Source organism: Aquarana catesbeiana, linkage group LG06 (assembly GCF_042186555.1).
Source record: "Aquarana catesbeiana isolate 2022-GZ linkage group LG06, ASM4218655v1, whole genome shotgun sequence".
Taxonomy (NCBI): domain Eukaryota; kingdom Metazoa; phylum Chordata; class Amphibia; order Anura; family Ranidae; genus Aquarana; species Aquarana catesbeiana.
The window spans coordinates 415048988-415070967 of NC_133329.1; the positions used below are offsets into that span (position 1 = coordinate 415048988).

The following is a 21980-nucleotide window of genomic DNA, read 5'->3' on the forward strand; positions in this document are numbered from 1 at the left end:
TTAAGTCACCGGACCAGATGGCTTGCACCCGAGGGTACTTAGGGAACTCAGTCAAGTGATTGCCAGACCATTGTTCCTAATTTTTACAGACAGTCTACTGACTGGAATGGTACCAGTTGATTGGAGAAAAGCCAATGTAGCACCAATATTTAAAAAGGGCCCAAAATACATCCCTGGTAATTACAGACCAGTTAGCCTAACATCAATAGTATGTAAACTCTTGGAGGGGATGATAAGGGACTATATACAAGATTTTAGTAATGAGAACGGTATCATTAGCAGTAATCAGCATGGATTCATGAAGAATCGTTCTTGCCAAACCAATCTACTAACCTTCTATGAGGAGGTGAATTGTCATCTAGATAAAGGAAGGCCCGTAGACGTGGTGTATCTGGATTTTGCAAAAGCATTTGACACAGTTCCCCATAAACGTTTACTGTACAAAATAAGGTGCGTTGGCATGGACCATAGGGTGAGTACATGGATTGAAAACTGGCTACAAGGGCGTGTTCAGAGGGTGGTGATAAATGGGGAGTACTCAGAATGGTCAGGGGTGGGTAGTGGGGTTCCCCAGGGTTCTGTGCTGGGACCAATCCTATTTAATTTGTTCATAAATGACCTGGAGGATGGGATAAACAGTTCAATCTCTGTATTTGCAGACGATACTAAGCAAAGCAGGGCAATAACTTCTCCGCAGGATGTGGAAACCTTGCAAAAAGACCTGAACAAATTAATGGGGTGGGCGACTACATGGCAAATGAGGTTCAATGTAGAAAAATGTAAAATAATGCATTTGGGTGGCAAAAATATGAATGCAATCTATAGACTGGGGGGAGAACCTCTGGGGGAATCTAGGTTGGAAAAGGACCTGGGGGTCCTAGTAGATGATAGGCTCAGCAATGGCATGCAATGCCAAGCTGCTGCTAATAAAGCAAACAGAATATTGGCATTAAAAGGGGGATCAACTGCAGAGATAAAACGATAATTCTCCCGCTCTACAAGACTCTGGTCCGCCCGCACCTGGAGTATGCGGTCCAGTTCTGGGCACCAGTCCTCAGGAGGGACGTACTGGAAATGGAGCGAGTACAAAGAAGGGCAACAAAGCTAATAAAGGGTCTGGAGGATCTTAGTTATGAGGAAAGGTTGTGAGCTCTGAACTTATTCTCTCTGGAGAAGAGACGCTTGAGAGGGGATATGATTTCATTGTATAAATACCGGACTGGTGACCCCACAATAGGGAGAAAACTTTTTCGCAGAAGAGAGTTTAACAAGACTCGTGGCCACTCAATTAATTGATTACCGTATTTATCGGCGTATAACAGGCACATTCATTTTAAGAGGGAAGTTTCAGGAAAAAAACTAAAATTTTTAATAAGGAACTTTGAAGCAAAATAAGGGTCAGTGCCCATCTGCAGCCTCACCATTGCCATCAATGCAGCCTGATCAATGCCCATCTGCAGCCTCACAAGTGCCATCAATGCAGCCTCATTAGTCTACATCAATGCAGCCTCACCATTGCCATCAATGTAGCAGCCTCACCACTGCCATCAGTGCAGTCTGATCGATGCCCATCTGCAGCCTAGAGGGGACAGGGAGGCGGGCGGGACGAGCGCCGACAGATTACATACAGTGAGTATCTCCTATGATAGACAGAACAGTGGTGGCCGCCCAGGAGACAGGACTTTCTATTACAGAGGCTGCCAAGTAAACAGGAGATTCTCACTGTATTTAATCTGATGGCGCTCATCCCGCCACCCTCCCTGTTCCCTCAGAGGCAGCTAAAATTGAAGTATTGGCGTATAACACGCACACGCTATTTGCACCCGATTTTCATGGTGAAAAAGTGAGTGTTATACGCCAATAAATACAGTAACTTAATTAAAATTAGAAGAAAAGAGGTTTAACCTTAAACTACGTAGAGGGTTCTTTACTGTAAGAGCGGCAAGGATGTGGAATTCCCTTCCACAGGCGGTGGTCTCAGCGGGGAGCATTGATCATTTCAAGAAACTATTAGATAATCACCTGAATGACCGCAACATACAGGGATATGTAATGTAATACTGACACATAATCACACACATAGGTTGGACTTGATGGACTTGTGTCTTTTTTCAACCTCACCTGCTATGTAACTAATGTGTTTTTTTTTTAATTTCTATGTATTAATTGTTAATAAAAAAATGTATTGTTTATTTCTTATGATTGGTGCCTAGAAAGTCCATTTTTTCACTTACAATATTTGACTAATTGACGTTTAGGACGTGGCACTACGCTACCACAAGCTCCCACACTTCCATCCTGTGTTGGTGCTTTGATAACCCTTATGCCCCGTACACACGATCGGACTTTCCGACAACAAGCTCACATCCAACATTTTTTGTGGGAAAATCCGATCGTGTGTACGGGGCATAAGATTCATACAGCTGGAGATCGTTGTATGCAGATTGAGGAGTGTGAGACACGAAGTAAAGTGACTCAGCAAGGATCGTTATATAAGAGTACCTTCACACTAAAAGCACTGGCCGTACACGCTAAAGCGCTGCTTGTTTTAGCGCTGTTTAACCGATTCACCCCCGGAAGATTTGGTTGCTCAATGACCAGGCCATTTTTTGCGATACGGCACAGCGTCGCTTTAACTGACAATTGCGCGGTCGTGCGACGTGGCTCCCAAACAAAATTGGTGTCCTTTTTTTCCCCCCACAAATAGAGTTTTCTTTTGTTTGTTTTTTTGATCACCTCTGTGTTTTTTGTTTTTTTGCGCTATAAACAAAAAAAGAGCGACAATTTTAAAAGAAACACAATATTTTGTACTTTTTGCTATAATAAATATCCCCAATTTTTTTTTTGAAAAAGCTAATTTTTTCTCAGTTTAGGCCGATATGTATTCTTCTACATATTTTTGGTAAAAAAATCTTGTACAAAAATAAGCGTATATTGATTGGTTTGTGCAAAAGTTATAGCATCTACAAAATAGGGGATAGATTTATTGCAATTTTATTGTTATTTTATTTTTTACTAGTAATGGCGGCGATCTGCGTTTTTTATTGGGACTGCGACATTATGGCGGACAGATCACTTTTGACACATTTTTGGGACCATTGTCATTTATACAGCGATCAGAGCTATAAAAATGCACTGATTACTGTGTAAATATCACTGGCAGGGAAGGGGATTAACACTAGGGGGCGATCAAGTGGTTAATTGTGTTCCCTCTCTGTGTTCTAACTGAAGGGAGGAGGGGACTGTCTAGCGGAGATGACAGATCGCTGTTCATACTTTGTATGAACAGACGATCAGTCTCTTCTCCCCTCAGAGAACCGGGATCTGTGTGTTTACACACACAGATCCTGATTCTCGGTGAATCATGAGCGATCGCGGGCACGAGAGCCAGAACAGGGACATGTGTGTGTAAAGACACAAATCCCTGTTCTGAGAGGAGAGGCAGATCTTGTGTTGCTACTAGCTAGGAACAACGATCTGTCATCTCCTCTAGTAAGTCCCCTCCCCCCACAGTTAGAATCACTCCCTAGGTAACATAGTTAACCCCTTCCCTGCCAGTGACATTTACACAGTAATCAGTGCATTTTTATAGCTCTGATCGCTGTTTATTTGTCAGTGGTCCCAAAAATGTGTCAAAAGTGTTCGATCTGTCCGCCATAATGTCGCAGTCCTGATAAAAATCGTTGATCGCTGTCATTACTAGGGATGAGCTTTGAGTTCGAGTCGAACTCATGTTCGACTCGAACATCGGCTGTTCGCCAGTTCTCCGAACAGCGAACAATTTAAAGGCTTATATGGAAGTTATTGTCATAAAAACTGTTTGGGGACCCGGGTCCTGCCCCAGGGGACATGGATCAATGCAAAAAAAGTTTTAAAAACGGCCGTTTTTTCAGGAGCAGTGATTTTAATAATGCTTAAAGTGAAACAATAAAAGTGTAATATCCCTTTAAATTTCGTACCTGGGCGGTGTCTATAGTATGCCTGTAAAGGGGCGCATGTTTCCTGTGTTTAGAACAGTCTGACAGCAAAATGACATTTCAAAGGAAAAAAAGTCATTTAAAACTACTCGCGGCTATTGCATTGCCGACAATACACATAGAAGTTCATTGATAAAAACGGCATGGGAATTCCCCACAGGGCAACCCCGAACCAAATTTTTAAACCAAAATTTTTTTAAAAAATGACGTGGGGGGGGTCCACCTAAATTCCATACCAGGCCCTTCAGGTCTGGTATGGATTTTAAGGGGAACCCCGCGCCAAAATAAAAAAAAAAATGGTGTGGGGTCCCCCCAAAAATCCATACCAGACCCTTATCCGGGCACGCAACCTGGCAGGCCGCAGGAAAAGAGGGGGGGACGAGAGAGCGCCCCCCCCCTGAACCGTACCAGGCCACATGCCCTCAACATTGGGAGGGTGCTTTGGGGTAGCCCCCCAAAACACCTTGTCCCCATGTTGATGAGGACAAGGGCCTCATCCCCACAACCCTTGCCCGGTGGTGGTGGGGGTCTGCGGGCGGGGGGCTTATTGTAATCTTTAACAAGGGGACCCCCAGATCCCAGCCCTCCCCCCTGTGTGAAATGGTAAGTGGGTACAAAGTACCCCTACCATTTCACAAAAAAAGTGTCAAAAATGTTAAAAATGACAAGAGACAGTTTTTGACAATTCCTTTATTTAAATGCTTCTTCTTTCTTCTATCTTCTATCTTCTTTCGGTTTCTTCCTCCATCTTCTTCTTCTTCTGGTTCTTCCTCCGGTGTTCTTGTCCGGCATCTTCCCCGCGGCGTCTTCTTCCCTTCGTCTTCTGGGCTGCTCCGCATCCACCATGATGGGAGGCTCCCGCTGTGTGACGCTTCTCCTCTTCTGACGGTTCTTAAATAACGGAGAGCGGGGCCACCCGCTGACCCCGTCCCCCTCTGATGCACGGGGACTTGACGGGGACTTCCCTGTGACGTCAGAGGGGGGGCGGGGTCACGTAACGGGTAAAAAAAAAAAAACGCAAAAAAAAAAAAAAAATCGCAGATCGCCGCCATTACTAGTAAAAAATAAAATAACAATAAAAATGCTATAAATCTATCCCCTATTTTGTAGACGCGATAACTTTTTCACAAACCAATATACGCTTATTGCAATTTTTATTATCAAAAATATGTAGAAGAATACGTATCGGCTTAAACTGAGGAAAAAATTACCTTTTTTTTAAAAAAAAATTGGGGATATTTATTATAGCTAAAAGTACAAAATATTGTATTTTTTTCAAAATTGTTGCAATTTTGTGTTTATAGCGCAAAAAATAAAAACCGCAGAGGTGATCAAATACCACCAAAAGAAAGCTCTATTTGTGGGGAAAAAAAGGACGACAATTTTGTTTGGGTACAGCGTCGCACGACCATGCAATTGTCAGTTAAAGCGACACAGTGCTGTATCAAAAAATGGCCTGGTCGTTGAGCAGCCAAATCTTCTGGGGCTGAAGTGGTTAAATAACATTTCTAATCATGTGACTTTAAATACAAGAGTTCACCCTTACATCAGAGTCCACAGAGTTCCCCTTTAAATATGAATCCGCAGAGTTCCCCTTTACATCTGAATCCTCAGAGTTTCCCCTTTAAATATGAATCTGCAGAGTTCCCCTTTACATCTGAATCTGCAGAGTTTCCCCTTACATCTGAACTGGCAGAGTTCACTTACACTGTAAGGGGTGACTCTGAAGACTCTGATGATGATGATAGGGAACTCTGATGTAAGGGGGTCTCTGCTCCCCAAAGCCCCCCTTACATGAGAGTCCACAGTCCTTTCCTTTTTCTGGCTGCTGGACTTCAAACTTCCCACCCACACGGGATACAGGAGGAGGAGGAGCAGAACCAGCTTTCTCTCTCCTCTCCCATCTATTTGGGGGGGGGCAGGGGCAACTGTCAGTACTGTCTCTGGGCTGTGAGAGAGAGACTCTCTCAGCTTAGAGTTCTGCAGCTGATGGGGAGCAACAGTCTTGGCTCTTGGGGCCCCCCATGGTGGCGGAACTCCAGGGTCAGTCACAGGTCTGATCTATGCGACCCTGGTAGTTCCGCCACTGCTCTATTATTATTATTATTATTAATTCTAGAACAACACTGAATAGTCTAGAAGATCTCTCATTCTCCAACATAAACTGCAGTTGTCCCTCCACATTTTAAATGAGAAGCTTGAAAAACCCAAGAATGCTTTCAGTCATATAATGAGATACACATTTGTTGAAAGAGATAACAACATTCACAAGATCAGAGAATATGGTTGTATAAAAAAGATGTGTCTCCAATTGACAAAAAAAAACAAAAAATATGGCCTAATACTCTCTACTGATGTCTCTCTGGAGGTCCACTATATCTTAAACTCAACAAATGGAAGATCTAACCTCATCTCTCCAACACCATGAAGAACACTATAGGAAAACTTGGTTTTGTTGGATTGAGTTCATTCAGAGGAATAATGTGCATTCCTTGCCAAATGATCGTATCCCCAGAAGCCCTTTAAATATTGTCTCCGATATGATTTAAACACTGTTTATTCTTTCTTTACCCCTCTTTTAAAGGTTAATATCAAATAATACAGTGGTCTCTGGCTCAGTACACCCTCCATCCATTTCCCTCCCCCTATTCTCACCCTTCCCACCAATGCTCCCCCCCTTACCATCCATCCACTACCCCCACACAACTGCCTCTTTCCAAATTCCCCCACTACCCTGAAAAAAAAAGAATGCAGTCACCACATATAAGGACTAAACATCTGCAATAAGGTGAAGTTGTGTTGGCCTCAACCATCCAATCATGTACCAGCAAGAATCCTTTTTTTTTTTCTTTGCATGTGATTGGGTATTCTTTGCAATGTGAATTTTTACCACATTCACTAAGCTAAGTGAAAATTTCCTTTACAAATTGATCAGATTTTAGTCCTTTAATAAATCGACCCCAAAGAATTTCCCACCACACTCTGTGGGCCTGAAGGTACCGTTTCTGATGTTCCTTGTCTGTCCCAATGAGGGGCCACAACATGAAGAACCTCTTGACAGTTGAGATTGCAGCTCCCAGTGCTGAACACGGATCCTGGTGCGGCCTGAGTGCCAAGACTTGCATCGTTCAGGCGTTGCTGCATATTAGAGCCTGCCCGACTCAGCAAGGCTTTGGATACGGCACCTCTACTTAGGTTCAGATCAGCTCCTACACTGTTCACAATGACATCCGTCTGCCATGGAAAGAGAAAACAAACATTACCAAGTGATATTCATTAAAAAAAAAAAAACATTTCTAAGAGTTAGTTTGCAATTAAAAAGGATCCAAATAATAATCTTTGTAATTCTAATTTGTTCCAGATCCAGAAAGAAAGAGACGTTGCATATGAAAAAATTACATCAGAGAAGTCCTTCTTAACCTTTTTTTCAATGCAGAAACCCTTAAAATAAGTGCAAACAGTGGGAAGAATTGTCCTTACATTGGTGATCAGTGAGAAGAATGATCCTTACATTGGTGATCAGTGAGAAGAATGTTCCTTACATTGGTGGTCAGTGAGAAGAATGTTCCTTACATTGGTGATCAGTGAGAAGAATGATCCTTACATTGGTGATCAGTGGGAAGAATGTTCCTTACATTGGTGGTCAGTGAGAAGAATGTTCCTTACATTGGTGATCAGTGAGAAGAATGTTCCTTACATTGGTGATCAGTGAGAAGAATGTTCCTTACATTGGTGATCAGTGGGAAGAATGTCCCTTACATTGGTGATCAGTGAGAAGAATGTTCCTTACATTGGTGATCAGTGAGAAGAATGTCCCTTACATTGGTGATCAGTGGGAAGGAGGAGGAGGACACACCCAAAGAGCTCTCTGAGAACCAGCCTTTTTTCAAGCCTGGGCCTTGCCTGTTAGCTTGGTCCAGCAATAATGCCTGATCCTGGGGGAGGCCCAGGGAGGGATCCCCCTGATGACATGGGGCCTAGTGAGGAGGAGGTGGAGGATCTGACTGTGGGTCCAGGCCCTGGTATGGATGGGAGTATCTTCAGACAGAAGATTGTTGATCGTTTTAGGGAAATTGGAAGGGCTGAAGAGAAACTTCAAGTTTTGAAAACTGAACATAAGAACTTCAGAGCCAAATACTTCCAGGCATGGAGTAGAAATCGCACAGCCATGAAGCCTGAGTTACAGGAATTGGAGGAAAAGGTAAAGCAGCAAACTTTATTGTTGGAGAAGTTAAAAGCCAGAAGTGGAGCTTTTAAAGAAAAATTTGATAATGAGAAGAGATTTGCCAGCCAGTCGTCAGTAAGTTGCATGGATCAGCAGCCTCAGGTTATGGATGACCCGGGTCCATCTGCCTCTGCACCTCTCCCCCCATGTAAGGCCTTGGAATCGCCAGCGGCAACCAGCCAGGGGGTTGAGAGTGAGCATGGCACCCTGACCTTCATCCAGCGGATGGAGTCACCCCTGAGAGCAGACAAGTTTGCTATTTCTGATGATCCATCAGAAATCCCTGAGGATGAGAGGAAAAATAAACCAGGGAATGAAGATGGACCTGCACCAAACACCCTGAACATGGATGTTTCTACTCCTGCATTTGCTGAGACCAGTAGTTCCTCTACCAAGTTTTCTCCATGTGTTTCACACAGTATGGTTGACACCTGCGAAGAGATTGCCTCACCTGAGCCTCCCTGTGTTCCAGCAGAGCTGATTGATGCTGATGGGGGAGGGGATCAGCACATTGCACCATGTGCAGTGGAAGCCATGGATGTGTCAGACCAGCCTGCTGAAAGTCCTGTCCTGATGGAAGAGAACAGGCCAGCTGAAGATTCCACCAGCACAGCAGTGGGAACTGACACTGTCGGGAAGACTACAGGAACTGTGAATATACCAGCAAGTATTAAGAATGACAGTAATTATAAAACAATGACTGTGGTGGGTGGTGGTGAAGGGGTTAATACTGCTGGGAAAAATAAAAATGACATTGCTCTCCCTGCTCAGCAGAGGAAAGACTCATCGATTGTGCAGACCAAATCTGTACAATCGATATCTGCTAAGAATGTGTCAGATGGTTCAAAACTCACAAATGTTTCTTCTGCTGGGAGAAATGTGGGCAGTTATGCGTCTGTTCTGGGGAGTCGCACCAAGGAGGGTGGAGGGAATTTTGTAAATATTAGTGGTCACAATTTGGGGAGGCTTGGTGGTGGGATGGTTGGTGGTGGGATGGTTGGTGGGTACAGGAGGAGGAATGTGGTTCAATTGAAGTGGGAGGGGGAGGGGACCCCACCAGTAAGGGGGAGGGTGGCTGAGTTGGTTTTAGAAATGGGGTTTAAAGCATCAGATATATTTGCTTTGATTTGCCCAGTGGGGAGTTATGAATTTGATTTGTCCTTTGTAAAGCCTGAGGGTTTGGATTTATTTTGGGAGAGGTATAGTAGGTGCAAGGGCCTTCCGCAGTGGAGTGGTTTGGTGCCAAAGGTGATTTCCAGGCAGCCTCTGATAAAATCGGTGACAATTTTGGTGCGTAACGAATCCATACCAGAGGCTGATTTGATAGTATGGCTACGCCGATATGGTGAGGTCCTCGCTCCACTGCGGAAGGTCCTGGATGAACATGGAATATGGACAGGGGCCTGGACAGTGTCACTAAAATTGGGCATGCTGGGCAATGTAGTTCAACACCTTCCCTGTTCAGCTTTTCTGGGGAGGGATAGGCTGACCATTTTTTACCAGGGTCAGCCTAAAGTCTGTAATAAATGTGGTGACAAAGGCCATTTTGCATTCACCTGTACCTGTAAGAAATGCTCACTATGCCAGGATTTGGGCCATTTGGCCAAAGATTGTACCGAAATTCGGTGTAATTTGTGCCAAAAGCTCGGTCATCCTTATAGCCAGTGCCCAGAGGCATTACATAACTTGCCAGGATTGGAGGCTGAGCTACAGAGGCTTGATAAAGAGGATGAGGCCGCTAAAGTTAGGGAGGAAACTGTTATTGCCCCTCCTGTTTCTGTTACATCTGTTCCAGATTCTGTTTCCCCTAGTGATGTGGTCCCTGAGTCTGTCCCTCCTGTGTCTGTTGCATCTGTTGTTTCGGATTCTGTTTCCCCTAGTAATGTGGTCCCTGAGTCTGTCCCTCCTGTGTCTGTTACATCTCTTGTTTCGGATTCTGTTTCACCTAGTAATGTGGTCCCTGAGTCTCTCCCCCCTGTGGTGGTCCCTAATCCTACTGTACGTAGATCCTCCAGGCTAGCAGAAGCTGCTGGGGGGGCAGGTTTAGCGGATCTTCCATCTCAGCCTCCAGTCCCTGTATCTCAGCAGCGTAAACGTGGTCAGGGGAATGTGAGGGTGTTGGATGGGGGAGGGGTTGAGGGAAAGGTGCCCATATCCCATGTCTCACCCTCTGTTGAGGGGGATTCGGATGATGAGGGGTGGGAAAAGTTTAGGAGGAAGAAAAAGAAGAAGAGGAAGACAAGTAAAGTGGTCATTTCTTCCTCAGAGTCGGACCCAGGAGGGGTTCCTCTTGGTAATACTTTTTCAGTGTTGTCGGGTGATGAGATGTCTGATTTATCTTTCTCTTTATCATCCATGGATGAGGGGGAGTCACGTAGTCTGAAGAGAGCTGTTTCGGGTGATGAGAGTGTGGCAAAGGTTAAGAAACGACTACCCCAATCATCCTGATGGCAGTTCCCACTCCGATAAAGGTGGCGACCATTAATGTCGCCAGCATTAAATCTGCAAGAGCTCGTGATATTGCCTTATTTTTGCTCAGCGAGTTTGATGCTGAGATTTTATTTTTGCAAGAGACCTGGCTCAATACTTTGGCCGATGTCCATCTAGCAAAAAGGGAGTGGAGATGCGGTCCCTCCTTTTGGTCTCTTGCGGCTGAGCCCTGCAGCGGAGTTGCGGTCCTTTTTAAAACCGATATGGTAACGTGCCGGCGGGTAATTGAGGTAGAAATGGGGAGATGCATGGTCTTAGACGTCTCTGTTAGGGGGCAGGACCTGCGCCTAATCAATATCTATGGACCGCAGTCAAAATGGGGCAGGAAATGCCTCCTCACAGAGATCAAGCCCTTTCCTTTTTACATCCCAGCAGGTTGTCTTTGGAGGTGATTTTAACACCATAATTAGGCCTGAAGACAGGAGAGGCTCCATAGACAGGCTGGGTTACGATAGCGTTTTTCTTAGAGATATGGTGAGACAAGCAGGCCTGGTAGATGTGCATATTAAGCACTGCCCTGGCAGCACGGGATTCACATTTTAGAGAGGGAATAGTCAGAGTAGGATAGATAGGTTTTTTTTTAAAGGAGAACTCTGCTTTCTCGGCTCCTGAGTTGAGGGCGGTGGAGTTCTCTGACCACTGTATGCTGTCTGTGACTCTGAATGCCTCGGACACTCCACCCAGGGGAAGGGGTACCTGGAAACTGAATTTGGCTCTCCTGGAAGATGTAGAGGTAAGACAATCCTTTGAGGATTTTTTTCAGGCACAGGTTTCTATTCTGGACTTTTGCAGCAGTAAGTCAGAGTGGTGGGAGCTTGTGAAACAAAGGACAATTGGACTTTTCAAGGCCATAAGTAAGAAGAAGCAGCTTGGTATGTACATTGCCTACCAGCATTTGCGGAGGAAGCTTGATCGTCTTGTCTCGTATAGAGGGGATCCAGGGGAGATCTCTGAGGTGAAGTTTCTTCTTAGGAAGTGTCAATACGACCGGCATGCCTCCTTGGTTCTGGAGAGGGATTATGGAAAATATCACTCGCCTGATCCTTACCAGAACTGTAAGCAAGGCATAGCAGTTAAGACGATCATAGGCCTGAGGGATAGTACGGGTTCCCTGGTGAAGTCCAGATCAGGGATCCTGGAGATATTCAGATCATATTATGCAGACCTTCTGGGAAGAAAGGACCTTTGTCGGGACAGGATGGAAAGCTTTCTGGATTCTACTCCAGGATTGGGAAATGGTACGTTGCCTTTGATGGATTTGACAGAACCAATTTCAGTGGATGAGGTAGTTCATGCTATAGAGAAGCTGGCTACCAAAAAATCGCCTGGGCCAGATGGGTTGACAGCTGAATTCTACAAGTGTTTTAAGTCCATTCTGGCTCCCTTTTTAGCAGAGGTTTATAACAGCTGTCTAGAAGAGGGTTCGCTCCCTCCCTCCATGAGGCAATCCGCTGTGATTCTTCTGTCAAAAGGTAAAGACCCCTCAATGATTGAGAACTGGCGCCCCATCAGTCTTCTCAATGTTGATAGAAAGATCCTGGCGAAGATTCTTTTTTGGCGCTTGTCGTCAGTAGCAGGTGATTTGTTGTCCAGTCATCAGCACTGCTCGGTCCAAGGTAGAAGTACCTTTTCAGCGGTTTTAGCTGTCCGGGAGGCTTTGGAACGATGCAGGGCTGCTGGATGGAGAAAGTACTTGCTGGCATTGGATCAGGCGAAGGCTTTTGATAGAGTCAATCACGAGTACCTGTATTTGCTACTTGGTAGATACGGCCTGCAGGGGAGGTTTATAGATTGGCTGAAGACATTATATAGAGGGGCTGAGAGCTTCCCACTGGTTAATGGTTGGGTTGGACGGCCTTTTGAGGTTGGCTCTGGTGTGCGCCAGGGATGTCCTCTGAGCCCCCTGTTATATGTATTCGCAATCGACCCCTTCATAAGAAGGCTAGAGAGTGGATCTTTGTGCGGGGTGCCTTTGGGCATTGCTGGTGTGCCGCTGATAAGGTTGGAAATAATGGAGTAGAGTTCTACTTAAAATAGTTTTTTTTCTTTCTTTCTCTGCATAAATGTGTACGTGTCAGTATATGTTGTAAGACTAGTCTTAAGTCTTTCCAGATGTGTCCAGCGTCATGTATGTTGAAATTATACTGCTTGTTACCTTATATGGAAATTTGCTGAAATATGCGATCCTGTAACCAGTCTATAAAAAGCCCCAATAAAGAGCCGACAGGTTCAGTTGACAGTACGGGACCTTTAAGGCTCGGATCTGATATACAGAAACCTATATTCTGTGTCTTATTTCTTTGATAGCTAAATTTGGCAAAGCAATATAAACTAGAAGCAGTTAAGTTGAAAACTGCACTTATCAGTTCTGGTGCCCGGAAGTAGGGACACACCGATGATACTTCAAGAGGTGGATGAATTGGACTGACGGAACAAAAGGACAGGCATTCCGGGAACCACAGATTGAAAACCTGGCCAGGTAAGAAAAAGCTTTATTTTTCTTATATTCTGTGCTCCCCTGATTTGTGCCTATCCGTTCTGTCAGTTATGGTTCTCCTGGTTTTAAAACACCAGCCTCTGTAGTGGTGAGTCTAGAATTACTGCATATTGTGGTTTATATTGCTGGAATTATTTGTTGTTTGTTGTCTGTCTGTCTTGTTGAGAAAATGAATGAGCCTTGCCAAGGTTGGTATGAATTGAAAGAATATCATCCCAATGAGCGACAGAATGCGCCTTTACCTCACATGATGAGCTTGGGGGTCTGATGCTTAAGTTTGATATTCAATTTAATTCATAAACCATAGACGGGTTGAAAGTATAAGCCCTGTCTGCTCCATAAAGCAGGGATAAGAGTGTATGAGAGGGATCCCAGATACAGGGGGAATGAGGTCTCCATAAGCCCGGAGATCTAGTCGGATACCTGGTCACTTAAAGGAATGCTTGTATATGTTGTAGCTGTCAGTCTGGTCATAATATTTGTCAGTTGGCTAGCATATAAAGTAATTCGATTTCAGAAATCTCATCCTGGAGAGGTTTTTAGTATTCTGGCACCCTAGGAGGAAGGCAACGAGGAACTAGTGTAGCTTTTTTAGTATTTAGTACTGTACACTAAGTGTCCCACACGCTACCTAGGCACGGACTGTCAGAATGGGCCAGCAGAACACGAAACCCCGTCAGGGAATTGTGGCGCATTATACGGTGCCACAGATAATTAAAAACATCTATGGGAAAGATGAAGCGCGGGACTTAAAGGATGTCCTTCGTAAATTTAAGGTGAAAGGAGCAGCGGGTTTAGACCCGGATGTATGGAGTGAAATAAAAAGGGACAGACAAGGAGAGGTGTTAGAGAAGCAATGGATGCATCAGGTTCAATGCTTAATTAAGGTCTCAAATAGAGCGAAAGAAGAGGGGTGGAAATATAATCCAGATTGTGATGGTTGGGATATGAAAGATAGAAGAACAAAAAATGTTGAAATTTTAAATAATCTTAGTTCAACCATCCCACCCCCCATATACTGACATAGAGCAAAATTCGCATAAGCCAGGGTTATATCCTGTACTTGAGGGGAGAGGATGGGTTTGTCAGGTTTGTGGAACCCAGAATCCAGAATGGGCAATAGAATGTGTGCATTGTGGGGCACAAAAACCTCATTCAGAAACTGTAGCCCCCGTACGCACTGATACACGCATTGTACAGGTAAATAATCCAGAATTTGGACAAGTAGCCCATCCACACGCCCCACCTACTATTACTCGTAGGATGCAAATAAGGACTTGGAAGCCTTGGTCAGCAGACACCCTTATGGCATTAATACAGAGCGCCCCAGACCCGGTAGCAAAGCCAGCTGCTTTCTGTAGATTTGTGACACAGTTAATGAATACACATGAAGCAACCTGGCAGGATGGGGAGGATTTATGCAGACACAAAATGACTCTGACCCTGTTTAACCAGTTTATGACTGAAATAGGTCCGCACCGACCTGCAGACCGAGCTGACGGGGATGGCAATCTAGAGGCAGGACATGTCAGACACATAGACTCAAGGGCCCCTTTTATTGTTAGATTAGAAGCTTTCTGTCAGGCAAAACAACAGGAGAGGGGGTCAATATCACCCATGAAACAAATGCCAGGACAGACTGTATCGGAATTTTACTTATCTATGGAAAGTATGATGGCAGATGAGGGATTGGATTTGGCTCTGCCAGTCACGATCTGAGCCTTCAATAGACAGTTTATGGAAGGATCAATTCCACAGATAAGTGAAAGACTGAAAGCCTGCATACTACCCTTAATTTGTTGCGATTTTTGGCAGAAAAAGGTTGCAAGGTTAATAAGAAAAAGTTGCAAGTATGTCAGAAAAAAGTTATCTTTTTGGGACATTGTATATCACAGGGTATAAGACATCTCACTGAGGAGAGGGTTCAAGTGATAAAGGGAATGTTACCCCCACGGAATTTCAAACAATTGCATATGTTTTTAGGTATTGTGTCATATTGTAGACAATGGATACCACATGCTAGCGCTTTGATGCAGCCATTATACGATTGTTTAAAAATTGTACCGTATATGCTTACAGAAGTAGCTTATGAGTCATTTGTCACTTTGAAAAGGTTATTGATTTCTGCCCCGGCTATTGGTATTCCAGATTACACCAAGACATTTCATTTGTACATTGCTGAAATCACTGGACACGCCACAGGTGTTTTGACACAGGCACATGTAAAACAAAGACCCGTTGCTTACTTTTCAGCAGAATTAGATCCAGTGTCCAGAGGTTCACCGTCCTGTGTACGGGCGGTAGCAGCGGTGTCGATAATCCTAGATAAGTCATCAGAGATTGTTCTAGACAATCCGGTTGTAGTGCACACCACACATGACATACATGCAATCTTGTCTCAAGTACAGCCCAAACATATTTCCATGGCTAGGCAATTAAGGTTACAGTGTACTTTACTCTTACCTCCAAATGTCACTTTTCAGCGCTGTACAACCTTAAATTTGGCCACCTTTTTGCCTCTTCAGTCACCAGATTTGGCAAGGGGGAATAATAGTGCTAATAAGGAAGGAGATGAGGAAACTGACACCCTTCTGTTTAAAAAGATAGATGAGCACGATTGTTTTCAGCTCATGGAACAGGAGACAATGGGATTCCCACACGTTACAGATACACCAATCTTAAATGCTGAGCACACTTTGTACATAGATGGTAGCAGGTTTGCTGATGACAAGGGTAAATATCACACAGGGTATGCCGTAGTGACTGATACACAGGTGATTGACGCACAGCCCTTACCAGCCCACATGTCAGCACAAGAAGCAGAGTTAAAAGCTTTAGAACAAGCCCTAGAATACTTAAAAGAACGAGAAGGGAATATTTACACTGACTCTGCCTACGCTTATGGCGTAGCGCACGATTATGGCCACATATGGAAGGCTAGAGGTTATCTGACAGCAGCAGGTACACCTGTAAAACATGGAGAAGGAATTAAGAGAGTCCTGAACAATCTTCAAAAGGTTAAACGAGTGGCCATCATGAAGATAGCGGCACACACGAGCGCAAAAACAATTGAGGCAAAAAGAAATGCATTTGCAGATTTGACTGCAAAACAGGCAGCTCTAGGGGAAGGAAGCCCTGAGACCTTAGCAGCGGTAGAGGTGAGTATCCCAGAACCAACATGGCAGCAGCTGAGTAAATTACAGGAGCAAGCAGGGGAGAGCGAGAAAGATAAGTGGGTCAGAATGGGAGCAGCACCAGACCTTGGCAAAATATGCCTGCCTGCCTCTCTGTACCCAGCAATGGCAGCGGCAGTTCACCTACCCACACACGTCAGTTCCAATTCCATGTATAGGATTGTGAACCAAGGATGGCTCGCCCCCGGATTCAGTAGCACTGCAAGAAACTACTGTGCAGCCTGCCAAATCTGTCTCCTGAATAACCCAGGACAGAGAGTAAAAACCCCACGGAAACACCAGGTTCGGGCCCAATACCCCTTCCAGAGACTGCAAATTGACTACATACAAATGCCTAAGAGCGGCCCCTTTGAATTTGTCCTCGTGTGTATCGATTTATTCTCAGGTTGGCCCGAAAGCTATCCAGTAAAATCAGCCACAGCAAAAGCCACAGCTAAGAAACTGATCACTGAGTTAATACCTAGGTTTGGTCTTCCTGAAACTATAGAATCAGATAGGGGGACACACTTTACAGGAGAAATCATGCAGAATGTGATGACCATGTTAGGGGTTCAACAAAGTTTCCACACCCCTTATCATCCACAGAGTTCAGGATCAGTGGAAAGAGTAAATGGGACAATAAAGTTGAAAATACAAAAAGCCATGCAAGAGTTAAACAAACCCATATGAAATACTTTTTGGGAATGCACCTAGATTAGGTCTATACTTTCCACAGAGTATGCAATTGCAATGTGATAGTTTGACTGCATATGTGATACAATTACAACAACGTCTAACTAAGATCCACAAAAGTGTGTATTCTTCTCTTCCAGACCCTAACTCAATAGCAGGTACACATACACTGCTACCAGGAGATTATGTATATGTTAAGAAACACACCAGAAAGACATTGGAACCTAGATTTGAAGGTCCTTATCAAGTGCTTTTGACCACAGCCACTTCAGTGAAATTGGAAGGAAAAGCAGCCTGGATCCACGCATCACACTGCAAAAAGAGTCTTGAACCGAGAGAAACAGAATGAAGATCCTTCTAACTATGATAATAGTGCTTGAATGTTTTCAAATGTTTGTTTATACATGGACTCCCGGTATCAATGTAACAGTTCATGAAAATAGTACTGATCTTAGATGGGTAAATCAGGATAAGAGTATAACACAATATCCTTACTATGAATGGTATACGGTAGGAAATTTTACGGTGTCAGGACAGGAGGGTCCTTTTTATATGATGCAGAATATGGAATCACCAGTAGTGTGGATAAAAGCTAAATTACAAGCACAAGTAAACATAACTTTCCATTGGAGGGACAATTTAACATGGCCCTTTAATAACACACCACATAAATGTCATAAGTTAGGTCCATCTGAAACATGGAGAGAAGTAAAAGACAAATTACTACAGTTACTTAGAACTCTGAATTCAGAAGAATACGAGATAGCACAGAAGGGAAAAGGTCCTAGACCAGCAAGGGGAAGTGGGCAATTCAATCTAATAGGTCCTCTTAGTACCAATCAATCTGCAACTTATATTTGTACAGCATGGTATTTTGTACCAGTAAGGAAATGGGAAAACACAACAGGAGGATATATATACAATGGCAACATTATGGTTTCAATATAAAAATAGAAGACGCTCTACCCACCATCTTCGAATCCTCTGTATTAATTCCTATTCCTAGATCTTGCATAAATGTTTCGGTATTATAACAGAAAACAAAAATCAAATTTAATGTAACTTTTCCCCAGCTACCAGAATGTAGGTATCGCCGAGAATGGTATGATACAGTTCTGGGAGCTGCAGGAACTGGAATGGGAATAATGAATGGGATACAGATGGAAATGATACAAAATAAGTGGAACCGTGCAGGAAGTCACATAGCTGATAGTTTAATAATTACAAGCAAATGGTTACCTACAACATTCGAAACACAAATTAGCCAGGTACAATTAACTAAATATCTCAATATTATGGTTAATCACACAGCACTAGCCAGTCTGGAGTTGTGGAAAGAAAATCAGGAGTTTATAAACATTACTCAATGTGCTTTTTCTACACTATCTTATCACATTCAAATCGCACTTGGATGAACTATTTTAAGGGTTTGAATTTAGAAAGTACATGGTTTGAAGTACCAGGAAAAGAAGTTGAATGTGAGGAAAGATGGTGTGCTGGAAGGTTTGATGTATACAAAGTGGAGGAGGTTCAGGTAATGTGTAAGTTAATAGTGATGCCACTCCTGATAGGAAAGGATCTACCTGAATTTTGGTATCCTGAGATTTATGTACACTATGTAGATACACAAAACATGACTCATGATCTAAGTTTATGTGCTAAAACTAATAAGGGAATAGTCTGTGGAAGAAGTTCTCCAGTCTATGAACCTTGCTTATTGAAACATCAATCTAACATATGTAAGTTTCAGAGATTACCAGCAGGTGTAGGAAACAGATTTATGGAGATAGGACCACAACATATTTGTTTAGTCACAAATGATCAGGAAACTATGGAAAGTTTAAATAAAACGGCCCCTTTTTCAGGATGCGTAAAGAATGTTAAAATGATTAAATGGCAAAATGACACTTTCCTTTTTGAACCAGATGCACATAGAATATTTAATCTAGAATGGACGGTAGATAATCTTACTGATACTACTCCTTTTATAATATCATTAGAGCTCTTACGGCAAATCTTAAATGAGTCCGAAATACTTAGAAAACACATAGAGACACAAGAACATACCCTTCAAAATAATCTAATATCTGCGGTTATAGATAAAGGGAAATTAATACATTTATCCTCACAAATAAGAGATGAAACAACACAACATTGGTATGATGTATTTGCTGGATGGTCACCCACTGCTACGGCAATTCTTAATTTGCTCAATCCGATACTTATTCTAATTTTAGTTTTTGTACTGCTTACCGTGATAAACTGTTGCTTATATAGGAAGATTAAGGCACGAACAGATAGAATGGAAAGAAAAAGGTATTAGGAACTCTAATGACAAAAAGGGTAACTTGACATCACCCCTTTTCTATTCTCTTTGCTTATAAGATGCAGGTATGGATTTGAGGGATGAGGGTAAATAGAGAAGACTTATCCTCCTCTGACAACCCGCGGTCAGGGATAGCACTCTTTGAAGTATCGGCTGTTCACTTGTTTGCAAGGACCCAGAATTGTGGAGGGGATGATGTCAAAGGGGGAAATTGATAAGGTTGGAAATAATGGAGTAGAGTTCTACTTAAAATAGTTTTTTTTCTTTCTTTCTCTGCATAAATGTGTACGTGTCAGTATATGTTGTAAGACTAGTCTTAAGTCTTTCCAGATGTGTCCAGCGTCATGTATGTTGAAATTATACTGCTTGTTACCTTATATGGAAATTTGCTGAAATATGCGATCCTGTAACCAGTCTATAAAAAGCCCCAATAAAGAGCCGACAGGTTCAGTTGACAGTACGGGACCTTTAAGGCTCGGATCCGATATACAGAAACCTATATTCTGTGTCTTATTTCTTTGATAGCTAAATTTGGCAAAGCAATATAAACTAGAAGCAGTTAAGTTGAAAACTGCACTTATCAGCCGCCTCTGAAGGTCGTGGCCTATGCCGATGATGTGTCTGTTATTGTCTCTGGGACAGAGGAGGCGCAGGAGGTGGTCTCTATGATAGAGCAGTACACGGAGGCTTCTGGTTCTAAAGTCAACCATGAAAAGAGTGAAGTTTTCTGGATGGGTGAGGAGGGTGAAAGCTTCGAACTTCCGGATGCCTTCCCAGAGCCCCAGCAGGAAATTAAAGTGTTGGGCATCAAATTTGGTCCTGGTGACTATGGTCATCGAAATTGGGAAAGCAGGTTGGTGTGTGCCAATGCCAAAGTAGCAAGATGGAAGAAATGGAAGCTTTCCTTGAGGGAGAGGGTTGACTTGATCAAAACGTACCTGGTCCCAATCTTTTTATATGTCAGCTTCGTCTGTATCTTGCCAGCATCTCTCTATGCAAGGGTGTACAGCTGTTTTTTCCAACTGTTATGGGGAAGTAGGCTGAACCTGATCAAACGCAATGTAACTTACCTGTCTAGGCGGGAGGGTGGCCTAGGAATGGTCAACCCAATAGTTTTCTTTTCTCTGCTCTTTTTAAAGTACAATCTTGGTAACATGCTAGCAGAGAACCCGCCGGGATGGGTGGGCATTTTTCAATCTTGTTTTAGGCCTTTTCTGCGATGCTGGGAAGATGGCGGGCCAGTGAAAAGTCTGAGAGTCCGACATGGCAAGCTCCCGGCTTATGTTGCCCCGTGTCTGAAAATACTTCGGCAGTGGCAGGTGACAGTGGAGGATATCAAGTCCCTCCCCAGGAAGCTTCTGGAGAAGAGGATTTTGAGCTCTGCTTTCAGTGTGTCACTGGCTTTAAGGCATTGCCCAGGCTCTGTAATGAGGGAGGGGTTGCGTTTAATCAATTTAGAAAGAATCCCCTTGAAGTTTAGGGATCAAGCCTGGCTCGCTTTCCATGGTAGGCTCTATGTCAGAGGGAACTTGAAGCATCGCCCTGTGGATGATCGAGATTGTCCTAGAGCGGAGTGTGTTGGTAAAGTGGAGTCTATGGACCACTTTTTGCTGCAGTGTTCCTTTAACATAGAGGTGTATAAAAGGGTGGGGAGGGCTCTAGGCATCCCCTTTTTCTATCGCATGAGTTATGCGGAGTGGGTGTACGGGGCATTCCCGACTCGCTGGGATTTTGATTTGGATACACTGTTTTTAGTTAGTATAGTTGTCCGTTACTTCACATGGAATGCACGGTGCCAGATTACCCTGCGGAAAAAAAGTCCTCTCTGTTGAGGTGGTGGTGCACGATATTCTGGGTGAGGTTGGGAAAATTCGGGGTCTTGAGAAGGGCAGGGAGCCTCGGGTGGTCTGGAAAAGGGCGTGGAGGAATATCAGACCTGCCTTTGGTGAACTGCCCATCTCTGGGTGAGGAGCTCTTTTTCTTTTTCTGTTTCTTTCACTCCCTTAGCTTTTGTTGGTTAGTATCTTCTTTTTGAAGAAGGGCTGCATGCATAATGGGTGCGGGTTTGTTTCTTGACCTCACAGTTTAGATGTCTGGTGTATTGGTGTGAGTTGTAGTGAGATTATCCCCAATAATGACATGTTCATGAAGAGTTTTGTTTTTGCTGTAAAGTAATTTTTTGTTTGAGAGCAGATTTGCTATATTTATTTTTATTTATGTAAATATGTATATATTTATGTATATTATATATATATATATATATATATATATATATATATATATATATATATATATAATGATTTTATGCTTATTGATTGCAAGACTTTTAATAAAGAAAAATTGGGAAGAATGTTCCTTACATTGGTGATCAGTGGAAAGAATGTTCCTTACATTGGTGATCAGTGGGAAGAATGTTCCTTACATTGGTGATCAGTGAGAAGAATGTTCCTTACATTGGTGATCAGTGAGAAGAATGTCCCTTACATTGGTGATCAGTGAGAAGAATGTTCCTTACATTGGTGATCAGTGAGAAGAATGTTCCTTACATTGGTGATCAGTGAGAAGAATGTTCCTTACATTGGTGATCAGTGGGAAGAAT

General features: G+C 43.4%; 1 protein-coding gene across 1 annotated transcript in view; it reads right to left on the reverse strand.

Annotated features, from left to right (window-relative positions):
• LOC141147317 (protein mono-ADP-ribosyltransferase PARP14-like) overlaps window positions 1-21980 on the reverse strand; it is a 157437-nt gene that overhangs the window by 58571 nt on the left and 76886 nt on the right. The window contains exon 6 of the mRNA XM_073634534.1: window positions 6978-7211. Within this exon, the coding sequence (XP_073490635.1) occupies window positions 6978-7211 (234 nt within the window). The remainder of the gene's footprint in view (window positions 1-6977; window positions 7212-21980) is intronic.